Here is a 20,518-nt window from a genome sequence, read left to right as displayed (position 1 = left end):
CATTACTGATGCATCAGAAGCACTAATCTGGTTATGTATAACCTTCTGTCTTTCCTTGTTTCTTAGAAGACATTTACTTACATTTTTAGTGACTTCAAAAGACCTTCAGGGTTACTCTGAATACTATTTCTTTGTATATTGGAGCACTGATGTAATTAAGAAATCTTCTTCACCAAATTATTCCAGACTTGAGAACTGTATTATGTAATGCAGCAAACAGGAAATTTCCTGAAAACCAAATTGCACAAGTATTAAATGAGCTTGGTATTTTAGAAATAAAATGTCTAAAATACATTCTAGAAATTTAGAAATTTACTTTAAAGACAGTATCATGGGGCAGGAACTAAAGCAACAATGATAAACATGACTGCATAGCACCATGATCTGGATTCATTCATCCTAACGTCAAAGTCTAATTCATTAAAAGCTCCCTATGAGGAAAAAAGACAAGCAATTCCAAAGGTTACCTATGACCTGTGGCCTGACAGTGATCCAACCCTACACCTTATAATTGTGCACTGCCAATAAAGTCTAGTTTACAGTGACAACTGGTGTGTCCACCCAGCTCTAACTGAAGAGTAAAGCTTCTGATCCCTGGGAAGCAGAAAGAATGGCTTCCATTGACAAGAGCGCTAGAGTTCCCCTGTTCCTGCACAGCCCAGCTTCCAGGAGTTTCTCGGCTTCTTTCAACCCTCTCCCTACCACAATCATCCTTGGCTTTGGTTTCCAGCTTTCCTGAGGTCTCAGCCTGACACTTTTGAGCAAAATTTTATTTGTAGGAAAACATCCAACCAGATTGACCCACAATTCTGATGCAATTCAATGCTGTTCCTTCTTCTGGAGAAGTACTATGTGCAAAAGCACAACCCAAAACCTTCACTGTGAATGGGATTAATAGAAGAGACAAGGAAAAGGTTTACTTCCTTCCTCACTCGTTCTTTGTCTACCAACAGTAATAAACAACTACACCATATAAAAAAGCACAGCATCATGTACCATCTCTATCATCGAAACTTGCCAGCAGGTGCACTGACAGCACTGTAGCCATGTCAGCACAGAAATCAACTTCTGCTAAAACCCCAGGTGTTTATCCCAGCTGTTTGACACTGTGAAGATCTGCAGTGCCAGCACTGCAAGTACTTGAAGCACAGGGTGTAAACTAGTAAATGTGTGCCTACATGAGCTGTGGCCAGCTCCTCTCCATCATATGAGCCAGCCTGGGCTACCAAAAGCTACTTGGAGAAAGACTCACCCAAAGTATATGGCAAAGCTAACAGCTCTGGCCAACAGATCAGATCTTGCAATCATTAGGTAGGGTAAGTGGATCACTAGGCTGTCTTGAGTTCACATCGGATGTGCTCCAACCAAAATGCTACATCCCTTTAGGGACTGGTTTTAGTAAGCTGGTTTAGTAATGGTGAGAACAGCACTGGTGAACAGCAGCAGACTTAAGTAAGCAAACTGGAGACCTAACTGGCTGCGAGCACTGAGTGCTTCTACAACACAAATGTTAAAGCATGCTGCAAACACTAAGAGAGATCTTCAACATTTAAGTGACCTTAAATTATGACTAAAACTGCTGTAATTGATCCAATGCCAAAGAAACAATGACAAGCAGCTCGCAAAACTTACAATTATAACAAACTATAGTACTTTGTTTCTGAAAAATGTAAAACACATTTTGTAATACCATACCATAAAAACATTTCTCACTAAAGCCTCTGCAAGCCTAGCTTGCAGCCTACAGTTTCAATTGTTTAATGAAGCGTTAGAGCTCACTGCATTCTACTTCATCACAATTGGAGCTTGTCTAAGAGACTTTACAGAAGCTAGAGTGATTGTCTAGAAAGGCTGGTTATAACTTGTTAGGTATTGAAATTCTCATGCTTTATCTTCAGAATAGAATCTGTAACTCACCTTTAATATCCATCAATTTCTGAGCACCTTAAGGCACCAAGTCATCTGCACTTGTTTAAAGAACAAAAGACATCCACAAGGAGGTATCTCTTGTTGCTAGGCACTCAAATGCACGTTTTAACCAGCAGCATGTTTTCTGCTCTAAAGCACTGGTCAGGGTAACAGCAGTGCTCTCTGGAGGATGATGCTGATTCTAACAGACTAAGAATTGCCTCATCTTGGTTTAGGTAATGCAGTGATGCCATGCTCTTTCAAGCAGAATACACATTTCCCTGTGGAGGATGATCTCATCCTGTTAGGGATGGAGGGGGTGGGGGAAGGGGTGAGGGGAGTAGGAATCATGACAGTGCATTAAGAATTTGATGAAAAAATGTTATTCTTCTCCTTGATACTATTTTCTCTTATGTAAGATGAACTTTCAACTGTAAGGAAACACAAAAACAAGTAGCTGAAAAGAGCAACAGCATTTTTGTAATCCAGCAGAATATATTCTGTAGGTTTTAAAAAGTTTATTTTCCAATACTTTATCTAAAAAAAAAATACAGTTTGTTAAAAATGCTATGACACAGAGACAATGAATATAAAGATGATGCTGCAATGATCTTTACAGGTATTAAGTAGTAAAAAACAAAGTGGTTCAAAAAGGTCCAAAGCTATGCTTAGCAAGCTAACAAAAAATGACCAATGTCTCTCTGTATAGCAATAAGAGAAAAAATATTTTTCCTTCTATAAATGCAGTTGTTACAATGCTTTTCTTTTGATTGGAAAATTATATATAAAACAATTTTTTACTCCCTTCCAGCCTGGATTTACTTATTCTTCCTGGACCTAATGAAAATAAATTCACATCATCATGTATCACCACTGCCATACAAACCATCAGGTTTCTTTTTAAAGTGATATTTATTCGAAATGAGAACCAAAAAGACAAATGAATGACACAGTGATAAAAATAATACCAAAGCTTCTCAGATAGGGAAGGAAGCAAATAACTGAATTGCAAACCAGGAGAGACAAGGCAACACACGTTCAGTACATATCTGCTGCTACAAAGCAATGATTGTAGCAGTATTAAAATACATGTCCAAAACAGACATCAGTATTGTAAAACATGTCCTTAAAGATTACAAAAGGGCAGTTTTCCACCTTATATGACTGCAAGAGAAAATGTCAAGCATTCAAAGAAGATATTTTATGTACAGAAACATATATATGGCATATTGCGATAATTTGCATGCAGACATGCAAATTAAAATGTTTCCATTCTATAATGTACAATGCTAAACAATAATTATCTGATTAATAACATAAGGAAAAAATAGAAGCTGAACTATATGAAAAACTGAAAAACATTTGAAATATACCATTATATTTTTCATGTGACAATATCCCCCTACTAAATATTGCTACCACTGATGGAAACATGCTAATTCTATGACAGCCTTTCCCATTACTTCTGGTCTGGATGTGGTAGTTGGAAAGCCCAGACACCAGGCCAGCACTATGATCTTCCAAAAGCAAACAGACTTTTAGTTAGTCAGCATTAAGATGCAAAATTACCAAGAGCTGAAATTATTCCGAGTGCAGATGGGACCCCTGCTTATTAATTCATCAATACCAATTAACCACATCACCAATGCAATAAGCTTTATCGGGCTCCTTAACATCAACGGCATGATGTGTTAGTTTGAAACCTACCATCTGACAGGCAGATAATTGAAGGAGAGAACTATGAATCAGAGGGTAAAAGACTAGATTAGAAAAGGTTAGTCACAGTGTCTGTGAGAGTCTCAAACTAACTTCCTCCAGCACTGGCACGGCCGGTACACACGAGGTTTAACCCGCTTTGTTTTGGTAGGTCCAGATGCAGATTCTGACCCTGCGCTTCCGGTTAGTTAATGGTCTACCGGGGGGGACACCAGAGAGCAGCTTAGAATTAAAGTGCTTTTTTTTTCTTTCTCTTTTCTCCTATTTTTTGTTTGTTTGTTTGCTTGTTCGTTTGTTTCGGCAGCTTCTCCACAAAAGCAGGCTGAAACGGAGCAAACTGTCTACCTTAAGCTTCTGGAAAACTCATAGCCGAGGTCCCGCGCCTTGCCTCGGGCAGGGGGAAGCGGCGGGCGCCGGGACAGCAGCGTGGCCGCTCTGCCGCCTCGCCCGCGGGCAGGGCGGGACGGACCCCTGCCCGCAGCACTGCCGGACCCGCCGTGCCGGGAGCCCTGCGGGGCCCCGGGGCAGCGGCGAGGCGGCGCTCTGAGCCCGGCCCGCCCCCGGCGATACGCGACTGACCTCCTGCCCCCCGCAGCCGACCTCCTCTGGGGGAGATGCGGGCGGCCACGCGGAGCTGGAGAGCTACAGCCTGGTCTACCCCACCCCGCGCCGCTTTGTTTGGCCCCGGCACCGCCGCGCCCGCATCCCTGCCGCCGCCAGCACCCACCGCCTCTGCCGCCCGCCCGCTCTCGGCGCTGCGCTCCGACCTGCCTTCCCCTGGGCTCGGCTGGGCTGCGCTGGGCAGGGCTCGGCTGGGCTGCGCTGGGCACGGCTCGGCGCGCACGGAGCCCCGCGGCCGTGGGCCCGCCTGGCGCGGCGCTGGCTCCTCCCCGCGCAGGGCGGGCAGGCCGCCCCAATGGCGGCAGCGAGCGGCGGAGGAGGTGAGTCGGTGCCGGCGGCGAGCGGCCTCGGGGGGTCGGGGAAGGCGGTTCCGACTTGCAGGGCGGCTCCCGGAGCCGAGGGGAGGCGGTGCGAGGCCAGGATGAGCCAAGGGGCCGCCGGGCCGGGCCTCACGGCTGCGCTCCGGGACACAGGAGGACGGTGAAGCCACCGCGCCCTGCGGTATCTGAGCGCTGAGCCGGGAATTGCTGCTCTCGCTGCTCTTCGGTTTGAGTGGTGTAACCCAAACCCCGTTAGGTTTGGGCTGTTGTTTTAGTTCCTCTGCCTGCTGAGAGAAATGTAGCATTCTGGTACATTTTCACCATGCTGGTGTGGCCTCATCTTTAATACTGCGTGCAGTTTTGGGCACCACAATATAAGAAAGATATTAAGCTGTTAGCGTCCAAAGGAGGGCAACGAAGATTGTGAAGGGCCTTGAGGGGAAGCCATATGAGGAGCGGCTGAGGGCTTTGGTTATAAGCAAATGCTGCCTGCCTGGTCACAGCACCAAGCCTGACAAAGTTCAAGAAGTATTTAGATGATACTCTCAGGCACGTGGTGTCATTCTTGTGTCTGGTCCTGTGCAGGGTTAAGGGTTGGATGTGATGATTCTTAGGGGCCTCTTCAAACACAATATTCTGTGATTCTGACAGAATGGTGGTTTGTAAAGTCAGTAATCTATGGGGACCATTACCAAACAAGCGGCCACCTTCCAGACCTTGGCGTGCGAGATCCCCATGGCTCTGCTGGCCTGTACTGCAGCAGAACCTGCCCCTTGGGTGAGGTTATTGCCCACCATGCACAGTCAGAGCCTTGGGCTTATAACACCAAAAGATAGGAACACTCTGAATGTCCCTGCCTGCCTGCCGATCTGCCTTGCACAACAGCTCTGAAGCTGAGGGCTGGTTTTGGCTTCATCATCAACTTTCAGGTCAGTTAGTTTCATATTTGTACAGTGACCTTCCATAGCAGACGTCAGAGTAAGATGACATTGGAAACTACATATTCCAGCTTCTCACAACAGATACTAACCTACTTTTTGAGGTCTTATATACCTGGTCTAAAACACTGAGTTTTGCACAGAATTCCTCAAATCTTAATTTGAGGAACGGATTGTGCACTGGAACAGATTGCCCAGAGAGATTGTGGAGTCTCCCTCACTGAAGATATTCAAGAACCGTCTGGATGCAATCCTGTGCTTAAGTGGAGGGATTGGACCAGATGACCCACTGTAGTCCCTTCCAACCTGACCCATTATCTGATTCTGTGATTGTACAGGCCACTTCCTCTCTTAGAAGGGCAAGATGAAAATTTGGTGCTCCTTGTTGTTGTTGAGGGAAGATGAGTAGTGTTTGTTGGTATGGCACAGGTCAGCTCAACATAAGGATAACTCAGCTAATTGTCACTAACATTAAGAAATTTGACAACAGAAGCTTTCTTATTTATTATGTTCTTCTAAGGCTGGAATCAGTAGCTGGGAGAAAATCTCACAGATTTGTTTGTGTCAAGGACCATGAATTCTGCCATAGAGCTATGTTGCATGATACATACTGGCCAGGAAACAACTGTAATTACATTATTTTGAGTAGCAATTGATTTGCATGTCTCAGCTTCAGTTCTCAGCAGGTGTGGATAGTGTGTTTTATCATAATCATTACAGATTTTTGAGTGTTTTTTTTAAACATTTTTAAAACCATTTCAGAAATCCCTCATGCTACAGGGGAAAGACAAACATAGATGCGTGATTTCATCATATGTGTCCCTATGTTTTAGTAAAAAAAAAAAATACAACCACCAAACAAAAATAATCTCAAACCAGCCATATAATCTGGTATAAAAATACAGGATGTCAACTGTGCTCAGCAGTAACCAGACGAGTAGTCCTCCACCAAACAGAGAAACTGAAATAGCAAGTTCTTCAAGTCATCTCTCAGGAGACATTTTCCCGGGCTCTCCATGCAGTCATCCTGCTCAGTCAATAACACTGAAGTCCAAATATTTTGGGGACAAAATTCCTTTCTGTCAAGTAAAATAAAAATAAGTACTCCCCTTACTTCTGGTGGGACAGAAGAGAGGAAGATGAAGCGTAAATTCCCCAGTGAATTCAGAAGGTTAGTCTGTAAGTGTAAATTGTACATGCTCTAAATGGATGTGCTGTATTATAGTTCATGCAGGAGCTGAAGTTACCTTGAAAAGACTGACATATTGGACTGCTGAGAATCTGAGAGTGTTTGGACTGCAAAGAACAGTGATAGGTTTAAGTTTTAAAGTAAGGGTCATCAACCTTTTCCCAGGTTCAGATATCCTCCCAACTGTGTTTCTCCAAAAATATAGCCTGATATAACTAGAAAGTTTAAAATGAGTAGAGAACTACAGAAATTCTCTTTCACTTTCCTTTTTTAATGGTCACCTTGTGGGAAAGTGCTGATGTAGGGAATGTCCTCTGCACCCAGTTAATTTACAACAGAGCCAACAACATGAAAATGAAAGTGAGGGTTTTGCTAGCACTTCTGAGATGTGCTGATTGCTGTCTGTAATTTAACTTTTCATTCCCCAGGAAGAAATTAATTGCACAAAAAGGGAGTGGAGGAAGTGCATAGGTCAGAAGACTGACAAGGTCTATAGAGATAATATTTTTGACCCCTGTTAGAGAAAAAACATTCTGTTATTTAGACTTGACATGGGCACTAAACTATCAAAACACAGGCAGGCTTAGATGTACAGTGGGCAGAAATGTAAGTGTCCAGTAGCTTTTGCTGTGGAAAACTTAGAGGGGGAATTCAGAGGATCTAAAATCTGGGCTTTGGGGCCTCACAAGAATATTTAAATACTTAAACTCACCTTGTGGGTCCAGCTTGTTAAAGGCTTGAATACTTTTGAGTACAGTCAGTTTCATTTGTATCTTTCATTGCATCTGGTAGGCTGTTATGAGAACCAAGTGGTTATGCTGGGCAAAACAAAAAGATTCCCCTTCGTGTTTGTTCCATCTTGCCCCTCTTCCTCTGTTTCACCATTTCTTAGCAATACTTTTTTCTGATTTGCAAGTGTTCAACTTACAGATATTTGTACCTATGTGTGTTTGTGCTTTACTACACTACTCTGTAGCATTTGAATTACTTTATGGAACTAGGAGTTTAAAGGTTACAAGATAAGCAAGTGTTACTGTAGGGTTCTATTTCTTGAAAAGAGATAAGGTTGGTATCTTGAGATTGGGAGAAAGTACATGAGATTTTAAAGCAGGTGAATGTATCACTGATTAGTAGCAAAGGTCAGCAGTGGAGAATGGAACCCTCATTTTAGATTTCAGTTCTTTTACTTTGAGATGTGGAGCTCAGAGCTAGAGTCACTGAAATCTTAATTCTTCTGAGGAACTCAAGTGCTGTACTACCCATACAAATTAATGATCTCATTTGTCTCCCCAACCATAAAGCAGAAATAATACTATTTTTTCACTCATTACTGATGTTGTGTGGCTAGTTGGTAGAGGTTGTATATTTTTTGAGGAGGAATGTAATACCATTCTGTAGACAGAAAGGAAACTTCCTAGGCTTTTCCTTACTGTGATTTTTCTGTTGTGTTTATCTTTGATAGCATTAATATGAAGCTCTTATACTTCCAAAACAGTGTAGATAGATTTAATTAAAATGAGTATCATAGCAAGGTTGGGTGTTGATTTGAAAATCAGCTACTCCCAGTTAATTGATAAATTACATTCAACAAAACAAGAATCAAAAGCAGTAAGGATTAAAATTAAAATTGTCATGCAAACAGAAATTGAAACTAATTTGACTATTTGTAATTGCTTTAGGAGAAATGAAGAGAAAATGGGAAGAAAGACTGAAGAAAGTAGAAGAACGAGCATCCTACTATGAAAGAAACCCTCTTCCTACAGTTTATAGACCAAGACTGTCCAAACCCTTTCAGCCATCTTCTGTTTGGAAAATATTTTCTCGACAGGCTGAAGCTTTTAATTATGTAAAAACCTGCAAAGAGGTATATTATGTGTTAGGTGAACTACTCTTTATGTACTTTCAAGGTTGAACATCACTTAAAATCTTGGTTGACAGTGAAGTCTTTATCAGATTGCAAGATCTTTTTTTTCTTCCCAATCCTGAAAGAGCAAGTTTATTTTTTTTGTCTTTGTAGGAGATCATGTTGCACTGGAGGTATCTCTAAGAAGTACTAGCTCTAATTCTAACATACACATATCACAGTAAAGTGCTTTTTGGTAACAATGTAGTGCTAGGTTTCTTCCCTCTAAAGATAAGCAAGGGTTGGCAGGAGAAAGGGAGGGTAGTGAGAACTGAGCAGGAAGAAAGAGAAGGAAGAAAAAGAGAGAAACAGGAAACAGAGACAAAATAAAAACAATACAACTCTCCAGTGGCATCAGAGTAGCAAGTTCAGATGATAAGAAGTGATGAACCAAATAAATATTATGCAAAAGTATCATCTGCTTTCAGTTTAATACTTTTCAAATTGATTGCTCTTTTTAAAGAAAGTACTATGTTTTTCTCCATGCTGTTTTAGGTGTTTAAGTAATCTTGGCAGTCTGTTTTTCAAAATGCACTCCCGCTGGCTTGGCAGTACTTTTTTTTGGTTTTCTTCTCAGATTTCTATTTTTTAATTTAAATAACATAATGTCTGAAAAATATCTGCCATAAAGCCATATGCTACCATCATGTCCATGAGGCCGATCCTTTGAGAACATTGTTCTTCCTCCCATTAGATGCACTTGCAACTGACCAGAAAAAAGAAGACTTTATGGAGAAAGCAGAGGTTATGTTCATGCACAGCAAAGAAAAGCTTCAAAGTTTCACCTTTGTAACTTATATCAGAATGATGTTCTGCATTAAAATCAGGTGCTACTTAGCTTGCAAAAGGAGTGATCTGCTTATAGTTCTCTAGTCTTTACTAGCCTTTGATTAATGTCAAATAGGAAGATTTTAAATGGTTCTATGCATAAAACTAAAACAAAAAACCTTCAATGTTTTTATTTAAAAAGGATGTTCATGTATTTGCTTTGGAAAAGAACACACAGAGTGGACAGAGGTTTTACCTTGTGACAACATATAAAGAGCTTTGGTTTTATTACACGTGAGTATGGGAAAAGGTACCCCTGTATGTCGCTGGATATCCTGTTACCTGCTAAGAGGTATGACTGGATAGCCATCCCCAGGAGCTGCCTGCTGCTCTGACTAGCACAGAGCTGTAATGAGTTGCCTGAGGTTTCATCTTGGCCGTGGGAAAAATGATGTAGTTCCAAGTATTGACAATTTGATCATGTGCTGAACTTTTTTCCCCATTTGGCTGTTTTATGATAAGACATCTAGTTATGAAGTAAAAAAAATCTAAGTCAACTTTTATGTGAAAAGCCTGATTTTTTTTTCTCAAATTGAAAATGAGATTATTTTTTAATTTAGTTAGAAAAAACTCTGTATAATCTCATTGTTCTTGTTTAAGACATATGTGTGATAACTTCATTTTTTTGCTGTAGTTTTCATAGTTCCTTAAATGCTCAACAGCCTTTTTGTATGCACTGTAAGACTTGTGGGGCATGGGGAGAGGAATATTTTACAAAATTAAATTCTAGGCCAGACAAATAATCTTTGTTGATATTTGATGCTGAAGTTAGTTACAAATTTTTTCAAAACACTATAGGGCTGCTACATTTTTTAATATGGGTGGTTGATTAAAAAATAAAAAAAATATTTAGGACTTGTGGGATTCTTGTTTGCAGCTGAAAAGCATATATAATGTTTATTGTGAGAGGTTGTGATTTGTTTTTGTTTTTCCTTAGCAAAGGTTACAAAACAAGTCTTATGCATTGCTATGAAGTAATTCCTGAAAAAGATGCTTGCAAACTTTATTTTGATTTGGAGTTCTACAAACCAGCAAATCCTAGTGCAGATGGCAAGAGTATGGTTGCAAAGCTAATTGAGGTAAACTGGATCAAAGTTGTGTTGTAGATTAATATGAATTTCTTGTTGATTTAATATGAAACAAAAGGATTTACCACTTTATCTTGATTATGCTATAGTAAAATGAAAAAGAATTGTAGACCTAGTGGTTATTTTTAATTAAGTAAAAATACTGTTTTAATTAGAGCAAAGGTTCTCTTCTTTAAGTGAAAGGAAAAAATAAAGAATGATGGCTGTTGGAATGTTTGTATTCACTGTAGGTTTACTGATAAGTTTACTTTTGGAGATTGTTTTATGTCCTCTGCCACTTCAAAGCTGTAAAACTGAAGGAATGTTTAGGGATTCTTTAAAGTAGCATCAATAAAAGTTCCATTCAGATATTCCCAAGTTCATTCCCATTGCAAAATGGTTGTATATCAAGGTTTGAATAAATGCCTCCTGATTTTAAGGTTCTTTAGACAACAGTTCATTATAGTTGAGTTAAATGATGATGTAGAGAACATCATGTGACTGCACTTATCAATTTGGTGCCTAAATTTGAATATCTTTGCTAATTATCAATTGTATTTCACTTTATTGCAAATTTGGTTGGAAAATTAACTCCTCTGCAAGTTCAATATGACAGAAGTGGAAAATACAGCAGGTTTTTAGAATATCTTCTAATAAAATCTCTTAGTAAGTGGACATATATTTGTGAGTCTTCTGTCACCTACTTTTGTACCTATGTTACAAATATTGTCATTGTGGGTGTGAACTGCTTTGTGGTGGAAAAAACCCTAGGTGATAAAGCCGCTAAATTAGACTTTGACCTGAAAAACCGAAAGTCTGCTCAGGTTATCAGTGGTAGTGTAGTCAGTGACTTGCACATTTAAGTAAACATGGTCTATGTCAAATTTGGTTAAAACTTGATATGAGATAGTTTGAATTAACTTAATTGTATGCTTAAAATGAGGAAAAAAGCCCAAAAAGAAACCTTGAAAAAATGTAGAATCTGCATTTTTGTTAGGTTTTATAGATACCACTACTAAAAATGCTAGTGAAAATAACATAATTAATGTTTATGATTTCAGCTTGTCAGCCAAAAATTAAAAGAACTTTATGATGTAAATTGTTCAACTAAAGATGTCTTGAATTTAGATTCCAGTACTGATGAAAAATTTAGTCGGCACTTAATATTTCTACCCCAAAAGACTGTATTTAAGGATAATATTCATGTTGGTAAGTGTGTTCTTTTCTCTTACACCTAGAAATAAAATATGAGGTTTTGTCTTCGTACAGTGCCATCTCACATTTGAATATTTATTTTAATGGAATTACATGTGGAAACAAATATGTAATCCCAGCAGAAATTACTATCAGTTTCATCAAGCCTCATTTTTTCTCATCTTCTACTTCCTTTTCCCAAAATTAGCATGTATCTTTTATTTATAAAAGTGTGGACAAGACTGACTTCTACGAAACTGGCAAGTCTATGATTCCTTAATTTGCAGGTTAATGTCAGTCTTAACAATTAAAGCTACTGTTATTTGCTCTGAATACAGTTCATTTGTGCTCAGCATAGGGTCAGGAAGGCAGGACAAAGATGATTTCAAGCCAGCTGTGCATAAGCATGATTAAAAGGAAGCTGAAAGCAATTTTAATTGTTGATGTAATTTGGGATTTCTTGGGATATGGCAGCTCCCAACACAAAGAATTGCCAGTTCAGGGTTGTCTTGACTCCATTTTTAAAATAAGTAGAATAATACCTCCTCACTTAACAGAAGTATTTTGAATATACTTTTAAAATACTGCCTGTGAAGCACTGAAGTGCTAGTGGTGAACAGTAAGAAAAGTTAATGTTGAAATTCATAATTTCTTTTTCTTGTATGCATATTCTCTGTGGTGTGCAGTAAAGCAGTCTTATAGACATACTTTAACCAATGAGGGCACAATAGAATATCAGCTAAATTTTGTCTGAGTGGAGCAGGAACTCATGGAAAACAGCTTGCCCAGTGGTGGAATTAAAGTCTGTATCAACCTACAAATGCAGAACTCTGGGTTAATTAACATTGCACCTGCAACCTTGGTTTTGTAATATCTTAATATTTGAGTGTTTATTATTGTACCTTTGTTCCTTATTGTGTTTTTTTCAAATAAACAAAAAAGATGAGGGAAAAGAAGCAGAAATGCTGTTATGCAGAGATGCAGAGATTAGTATCTCAGGGGTTATTAGAAGGGATGAAATTTAGATTTGTGACATTTAACTCTACTGTTTGTGTTCAGGAAGAACTGTGACAACAGCAGTAGGATAACAAGAAATTATGCGCATTGTTACTGGGTTTCCCCCGGCAGTAGAATAGGAAGAGTTCAGGGTGTTTGGTTCAAAATTTTGATCCCACTCAGTTTCCCACTTTTATTCTGCTGTCTACTTGTTACAATCTGTCTGACCGTCTTCATACCCAGTCCTCCCTTTCTCACCCTTACCTCTTTTTCTAGCTCTGCACCCTCCTTCATTCCAGTCTTGAGTAAAGTTTATACTGTATTTCTTACTTTTTAATACCTCCTGTGTTTTTTAAGTAGATTCTTACTAGGCACTGTGTATCACCTAGCAGAGTCTTGTAGAGAGCACAGGAAAGATGATCTCTTTGCTTTTAGTACTTAATGACTACACAGTAATGCTGTTATTAATGACAAAGTGCTGGACTTCTGTCTAGCCCAGTACAGCATTAGAGAAAATCTTATTTCCCTTTTGAATTTGTCTAGTTATTTCATGGGGACAACACATGTGCTCCTGGATTTAAGTGTTATAAGGTTGACATGTTTTGTGTTGCTCTGAGGAATCATTTGTGGAAGGTCTTGTCAGCATGAACATCTGGAGGAATAGAGCAAACTGTAAGGACAGGATGGATATTGTAAGCCTGCATTTACATGCAAGTTTTTTTCCCAAGTATTTTTAGTATAAGCATGTGGTCCATGGCCTAAGCACCACTTCAGGCCAAAATTCAGGTCCTAACTCTAACACAAAGAGGACAGAGTATTTCCAGAACAGGATTTTTTTCCCAGTTTTTTTTTACATTAAAAAAACCCCAATTTCTCATTCTTAGGAGTAGTGGAATCTGTGTCCCTAAATCTTTTGAGGAGTAGCTCGAGGAAAGCCGAGCAGATTGTCTTGGTTATAAGCAAATGCTGCCTGTACTATTGGCTGCCAAATCTAAGTGTGACACAGAGCAGTTATTTCTTACTTGACACCGTGGTAGCAGTTACAAACCCTGAAGACTTAAATGAGAGTACTGCAATTTTTAGTTCAGAAGTATGCCCTTTTAACTTCTCTGCCAGTATAAACACCTAAGTAATACATGGATGATAAATAATATGGTATGACAGCAATTTTAGCCTCTGATCTTGATAGCTAAATTACATTAGTCAATTATTTCAGTAGAAGCTTGAATTGTTTATTCTGGCCCATTGGTTTAAATGTTCTGTGTCTCCACTGTGACGTGAATTTGACCTGTTTACAAACTGCCAGACTTAAAAATACATTTCTAGCTTGTGTATTCATATTCCAGCTTTGCCTTTACAAAAAGATATTGAAGTCACAGTAAAAATCAAATTTTTATAACTGTAAATGCCAATGTTAAATTCATGCATGTTACCAATAATATTATACTCAAGACTTTTTATTAGTGCATGTTGGTAACCTGCTCAACAAACTTGTGCTGAGGTGTATTAGCTTTGTACTTTGTGCAAATTACTCTGCTGTAGTAAATAAGTAAAAATGCAGATAACTATGTAAAGTAATTTCCCAAAACCTCTATAAAAAAAAATATTTGTGATGTGATGGAAAGATTTTGTCTAATATTAAACTTGAAGGGGTTAATATATTTTTCAGACATATGCAAGTGATGGCTTTTTTTATATTCAGCACTGTGTTGTTCTGCCTCGTACAAAACATTCTTTAAGATGAGTTAGTGGTATTTATGTGGGATAAACTAGAATACGAAGTATCACATCTTGGATGATATTGTATCATAAGCATTTTATGTCAGGAGTCATACATAAAGTGCATGGGCTTAAAATTAAATATGATTTAAAACTTCTAGTATATAATATTGGGAATTAGTTACTAGCTAGAATTAAAATACAGGGGCTGAGTTCATAGCTCATGTAAGAGAGAGATCATGTAATGTCCACAGGAAAGCTGTGGCGATCAATGAATTTGCATTGATCAACTCAGATGACGGATCCCACATACAAAAAATACATTCAAGGATCAAAAGTATGAAATGTAGGCTTTGTTTCCCACATCTGACCAGTTAGAAGACATTGGAAGAGAGAAAACAAAGGCATGTGTGAATGATAAAGAAATAAGTCCCAAAATAATCTTTCAGTAACAGAACCCTTGCTATTCTGACACCAGAGTGATTGTTACTCAGTTACAGACACAAAAAAGTGAAGTGGTCAACCAGGACTTCTACAGGTACTCTAACTTTTATCATAATTGAAATAAACTTGAGTTCTGAAATAGGTCCATTTTCTCTCTGAACTGAAGATCCAAGTGACTACTGTTATAAAACTAAGAATTTCTCTGTGTGTATTTGGACACACAGGGTTAAAACGCTGTCTGTGACGGTGACTCATTTGTGTGCCTCACTAGTCCTGTAATGAATTATGAGGATAATGATGATATTGATGCTTGATATGCTGAGTCACTCTGTTGATATATAGCATAGGAGGACTTATATTTCATATTCTTTCATGTTCCCCACTGAAGGTTCATCCAGCCACTGCAGAATTCTCCTTGCCAATATTCCTTTGACTTCATAGTTTTTTTCCCACATCTGTATTTATTCTGTTCTCCGCTTTCTTCCTGGAAGTAATATGGCCATAGTTTTTATTTGTTTGTCTTTGGTTACCATCTAGCAGAGCCTGGAGGTACAATGGATTTGAATTACAATAGTGGGAGTTTGAAAAGTCATTACAAAATACTTTTGTAAAAATAATTTGTTGTTTGAGTATCTTTGATCAAACTTTTAGAGCAGTGAGCACACTATGAAACTGCAAGTAAACATTTTCAGTCATTTTGGAAATTATATTAGGGAAAGCAGTAGTGAGAGGGACAATCACAAGCTTTTCAGAATCCTAAATCTGAGCTTGTTCGTGTCTTTGGGTTTTTTTTAAAGAAACTTAGTACAAATTCTTACCAAGCATCGGTTTCTCATTATTGGCCAGAACCATTTTGTACAGTGGGCTGACCAAAAGGTTTTTTTAAAAATGCAGAAGGGCTAAAAAGACTCCAAACTCCAACCACTTCCATCTTGGCTATTTTAAAAAATGTTTGCACAGGAACTCTTTCTTTCTTGACTCATAAACAGCGTTATCTGCTTTTGGCCTTTTTTGTTTGTTTTTAAGGTAACTTTGTGAGAACCATTTTGCAGCCTGCCATAAGATTGATGGAGAGTAAGGCTGCTGCTGCTGTGATTCCAGAAGAAGCAGCAGGACGTGTTTTCCAGTCTTCTGCAGAAGCAGTTGGATTAGATGGTTCTCTTACAAACCTCACAGCTGTCGAAGATGCTTCCAAAGGCTGGCCAGCCATTGCTCACAAAACAAAGGATATGGAAATGTCACAACAGGGAGAAAATTCGGATTTTTCCTTTCTAATAGTAAATGATAAAGAAGGCGACAAGCAACTTTTTGTGGATCTAGGTAAATATGTGCTTTTAAACTTCTTTGGGATGCAACAAAGTTAAGAAATTAGATGTTTCTTAATCTTCTATTACAGACAGTAAGAACAGTGGTGTTCTTACTGTTGTCCCTATGGTCAGAGTTTAAATGAAATACAATACATGCTGCAACTATGATCATAAGTGCTATCCTTTAAAGGAACCTTAGATTCTTGGTCCATGGAACCTCTTATATTACTACATTTAATTATTTTTTTCTGAAATTTGAAGAAATTCTTGCCACACAAGTCTCTGATAATTTTTTTTATCTAATACTTAGTGCTCCCATTTGAATTAAAAGAGAATAGCATATATTGCATTTTTTTGTTATTTCAGTTGAATTAGAAGCTGCTTAATTATGGAATAAGTCTTAGAGGTGTGGCCTTCTGAATTGTTCTACATGTATGAATTGAGCCTTCTTTCCCTGTTTGGAATGGCAGCTGTTAGGTTTGTGATGGAATAATAGAAATTTTGGGTTGGGCACTTCATGGCCCAGCTGGGCTTAGCCTGTTCAAGGTATTAAAATGTTACTAATCTCCAGGACCACAACATCCATAGTCAAACTAAAGTTTGAAAGTTCCACCCTTCTTCGTTCCCATATCTGTTTCTTCTGCTTTTTGCCTTGTCTCAGTGAAATGAAAATAGCTCAGCACGCTTTTGCACAACAATGTGTTATGTACTTCAAGACTTTACTGTCCTTTTCTTCTCAGATTCCTGTGAAGAACCCCCATTCCTTCAGATTCTTCTCATGGAATTCAGGATCACTTTCATTGCAGGCCTCCTCAATATGTCTGATCTATTGAAACGTAATCCCAGAGCGGGCCCTACAGTAGGCTTCTCCATTACTAATTCAGAAGGATTACTTTCACATACTGTTCAAAATTGCTTCAAGCATATTCATACATGGAAATTAAATAAAACCATATTTTTGACTGTGTCACCTTCTAAGAATTTGATGATAAATGTGCAGCTTTTTGTCCTCAGTTGTATTTCACAAAATTAATGTGAAATCACAGTTTCTTATAGTGAAGTGAAACTTTTAGTAATTATAATGCCAGAATCATTAAGATGCCTGTGTAGGGGTGTTTTTCTTAGTTCTTCTATGACATAAAAATGTACATGCGTCATGATCTTGCTTTGTTGCATTTCAGCTATGGGGTGTGAACTGAAGTCAGTAATAGTATTTGTCCATTCATTACTCTTAGCTGGGTCTAAGGAAAATTGTTTAATTTACAAGTGCTAACTACCCTAAATCCTAGCCAGCATTGTTATGTTACAAAATATTTGTTTTCCTGTAGGAGTTTATACAAAGAATAGAAACTTCCGGATGTATAAATCATCAAAAGCAGGAAAAAATGTGATTCTGAAGATAGCAGAGGATAATAAGTTTATCCCTAGCTGTGAAAAGGATGTTTCCTTGGAAGAAGCATATTTTCTTTCCTCTTTAATCTGCAACATCAGGTAATTATTTAATTCCAGTGGAATTTACTATATTTTTAAATATGTATTTTAATGATAATTCTCCCACAGCAGTTACAAAAAGCTACTTCGAATGAGCAGTTATTCCATTAACATTGTTACAGTTCCTAGTAGAACTTGTTTTTGAAGAAAAAACAAGAACAAAACTCTTGAGAGTCTTGGTTTTTGGTTTGTTTTTTTTTGAACCTACCTTCAAGTGTTTAAAGGACACAGAACATGTGGTACAGCTCCTGAGTTGTGCCTCATTTCTCTGTACACACTCAAAATGCCAAAACTTAACCATTATTAAGTTTGGTCAGATTGTGTATAGTTCTGAAAACAAAAATTACAGATTTCCAGTCAGTTAAATATGAAGAGTCTGAATATTTTCCAAAGTAGGATAAGATAAATAAAAAGGATTCTTGTACATGTTTACTTGCATACCAGATTCCCCATTTGGTACAAATACCTCCTTACGTTGGGTACTCATACGTACAATAACCAAGTTTTTTGTAGCTAATCTAAACTTCCGATATATCATCTGCTGTACTAAGAAGATCCTAATCATTGCTGCAGCAGAAAGAGGGTTAAAATGGTATAATATTTTTATTCAAAACATGGATTTGTTCTGACTTCAGGTTTTATATCCTGAAATATTCATTATCCTGAACTGATGCCAGCAACCCTGTAGCATAAATCAGATAGTGTATTCAGATCATAGGCATCAGCTGAGTCTGTCATAAATATGGCTGAGAAATTCTGCTGTGTTGAATTTAGACTTCTTTGATCATCTGGCTTCAGCTAGCAACATGGCAAAAAAAAGTAGTTCATTTTAGAGAGACAAAAAAAAATTGAAACCTTTCAAAGAGTATATTTACATAAATATGCTGTAGGAGTGTGGACTGGCAGTTGTTAAATGGCTGGGTCCTGGGACTTCCACCAGGAACCAAATGTTGCTGCTGAGGAGGAGGAACCCCTGCCCTTGGTGCCAGTCAGGGAAACTGCCAAAGTGAGAAGAGAGAGTGCTCCAGGGATAGGCAATGGTGCACACTGAATCCTGGGCTGGTTGAGGTTGGCAGGGACCTCTGGATGTCTCCTGGCCACCCCCTTGTTCCAGCTGGGCTCCCTGGAGCCAGTGGCCCAGGGCTTTGTCATGTTATGTTATGCCATACTGTGGTAACTTGTATGGTACTGTGTTATGCTGTAAGAATCACACATTTTCCTTTGTATTCTCTTCTTTCTTCAGAGTGAGTGATGACACAAAAGTTCTGTCATCTGGCTTTTCAGAGGAGGAGAGAAAATCGTCTGCTTTTTTAAACAGTAAAACAACCAGAAGCAGCCAAGGTACCTCAAACCTTATCTCCTGTATAGAAAAAAAAGTTCTCTTTAATTAGATGTACTGTGACTTGTACACCTGATAACCTCTAGGAGGGCTCTTCTTCAGCTACCCTTCTGCAGGAGGCAGAGTACATCTGTACGGAAGGATGCTCTGCAGTCCCTGAATGCCATTTACCTTCTCCTCTTGGGAGTGGGAGTAGCAGTTTAAAGATGTACAAGAAAGTAACAGTGGCTTTATCCCTGGTTTCACATTTGAGAGTGTGATGTGATTCATGTGCATTTTCTGTCTGTAGTCTATATAATGTGTAATGTGTGATAATTACATGTTACAATGGCAAAGCCACTAACAGGATGTATATGTGGCCTTTGTTTTAACAGATTCCATGGAAGGCTATCAGGGTTCACCATATCCAGAAATTGATAATTTTGTTCATTCTTTGGTTAATAAAGATGGGCTACAAGGAGGTAAAGAGACCACTTGATTATTCACAAATGAGTGTTCTGCATCACTAGTTTTAAATAATTAAAAGAATTAATTTTTTTTCCTCAGGGATACGGCAGTGGAATTACTTCTCTCTCAAAGAAATACTTGTATATGATATTTCTGGTTACCGCTGGTGTGAAAATATTGGAAGAGCTCACAAAAGTAACAACATAATGTGTGTTTTTTATTCAGTTTTAAACAGCTTTTTTTTATTCTCCTGCTCAACTGTTATTCTCTAAAAATGCTGAAAAATCTCTTATGGATAGAATTAGCACCTATTACAATTTCTGTTGTCTTTCTCTGTGAGGATACAACGCTTCAATTAAAAAAAAAACCCACCAAACCCCCCAAAAAACCAGACAAAACCAAACTTTTTCCCCCAGGTCTACTTTGTGATAACTGGGCTTGTATTTCTAACAGTTCTACGAAGTAGGTATTCACAGTATTTAAAATATGTGCCTAAAGATGCTAACATAAAAGTCAAAGTATGTTAAAGCTATTAAGCAGTACTACGCATTTATACTTTACAGCTAGGAAGCTGAAAAATCACAAAAAGAAAGCAGACCACTTTTAAATTAATTTACAGTGCACCTTAAATTACGTTGTTATGTTATTAAAATGACTTTGTCATTTTAATAATTGAGAATTACCATTTTAGAAGGGTAATTCCTGCTGCCGCTTTAGTCGAGTTTTGCCTGTGACTCTGAAAGGAGTTGGACTTTGTATAGTTTTAGCAAAATAAGTGATGGAAAATCAGGTTTTTTAGATTACATCAGAATTCCAGTGTATCATTAGTAGAAATATTTTAACTTAAAAATAACTCTGTATAACATTTAAAGTCACTGAAACATAAAGAATAGGTTTTTGATAAACAAGGATGCTCAAAAAATGCTACAGCTACTATGCTAGATGGTGTTTCCCAAGCACGTTGCTTGAAGTTTGGTGTTTGTAAAGCACAGCTGAAAAAGCTGGGTGGTCTAATCAGTTGACAGGAAATAGTGATTTTATGTGGGTGTTATAATGTAATCTGTAACAGCAGCAGCAACAAAATCTTATCT

General features: G+C 38.3%; 3 protein-coding genes across 11 annotated transcripts in view; 1 reads left to right on the top strand and 2 right to left on the bottom strand.

Moving 5' to 3' along the window:
• The window catches only part of CASP3 (caspase 3), a 14,452-nt gene extending 9,975 nt beyond the window's left edge, over positions 1–4,477 (bottom strand). The window contains exons 1-2 of one of the 2 annotated variants that reach the window (XM_027676630.1): positions 4,392–4,477; positions 82–228 (exon numbers count right to left, since the gene is read on the bottom strand). The gene's annotated coding sequence lies outside the window, so the exon portion shown is untranslated. Of the gene's footprint in view, positions 1–81; positions 229–4,351 lie in introns of both variants that reach the window. The other variant, XM_027676629.1, reaches the window with a different exon arrangement.
• The window catches only part of PRIMPOL (primase and DNA directed polymerase), a 17,989-nt gene continuing 1,945 nt past the window's right edge, over positions 4,475–20,518 (top strand). For 2 of the 8 annotated variants that reach the window (XM_027676618.1, XM_027676626.1), the window contains exons 1-10: positions 4,475–4,565; positions 8,372–8,556; positions 9,566–9,657; positions 10,361–10,502; positions 11,552–11,699; positions 15,870–16,163; positions 17,479–17,641; positions 18,885–18,982; positions 19,355–19,441; positions 19,527–19,635. In XM_027676618.1, coding sequence (XP_027532419.1) covers positions 4,541–4,565; positions 8,372–8,556; positions 9,566–9,657; positions 10,361–10,502; positions 11,552–11,699; positions 15,870–16,163; positions 17,479–17,641; positions 18,885–18,982; positions 19,355–19,441; positions 19,527–19,635 — 1,343 coding nt within the window. In that variant the 5' untranslated portion in view covers positions 4,475–4,540. Of the gene's footprint in view, positions 4,566–4,726; positions 4,875–6,408; positions 6,675–7,120; positions 7,192–8,368; positions 8,557–9,540; positions 10,219–10,261; positions 10,503–11,551; positions 11,700–15,869; positions 16,164–17,478; positions 17,642–18,884; positions 18,983–19,354; positions 19,442–19,526; positions 19,636–20,518 lie in introns of those variants that run through there. The other 6 variants (XM_027676620.1, XM_027676621.1, XM_027676619.1 and 3 more) reach the window with 6 other exon arrangements.
• The window catches only part of CENPU (centromere protein U), an 18,900-nt gene continuing 16,064 nt past the window's right edge, over positions 17,683–20,518 (bottom strand). The window contains exon 12 of the mRNA XM_027676628.1: positions 17,683–17,967. Within this exon, the coding sequence (XP_027532429.1) occupies positions 17,935–17,967 (33 nt within the window). The 3' untranslated portion in view covers positions 17,683–17,934. The remainder of the gene's footprint in view (positions 17,968–20,518) is intronic.

Source organism: Neopelma chrysocephalum, unplaced genomic scaffold (assembly GCF_003984885.1).
Source record: "Neopelma chrysocephalum unplaced genomic scaffold, ASM398488v2 Primary Assembly neopelma1_42, whole genome shotgun sequence".
NCBI lineage: Eukaryota > Metazoa > Chordata > Aves > Passeriformes > Pipridae > Neopelma > Neopelma chrysocephalum.
This window is presented reverse-complemented; position numbering and strand designations above follow the sequence as displayed.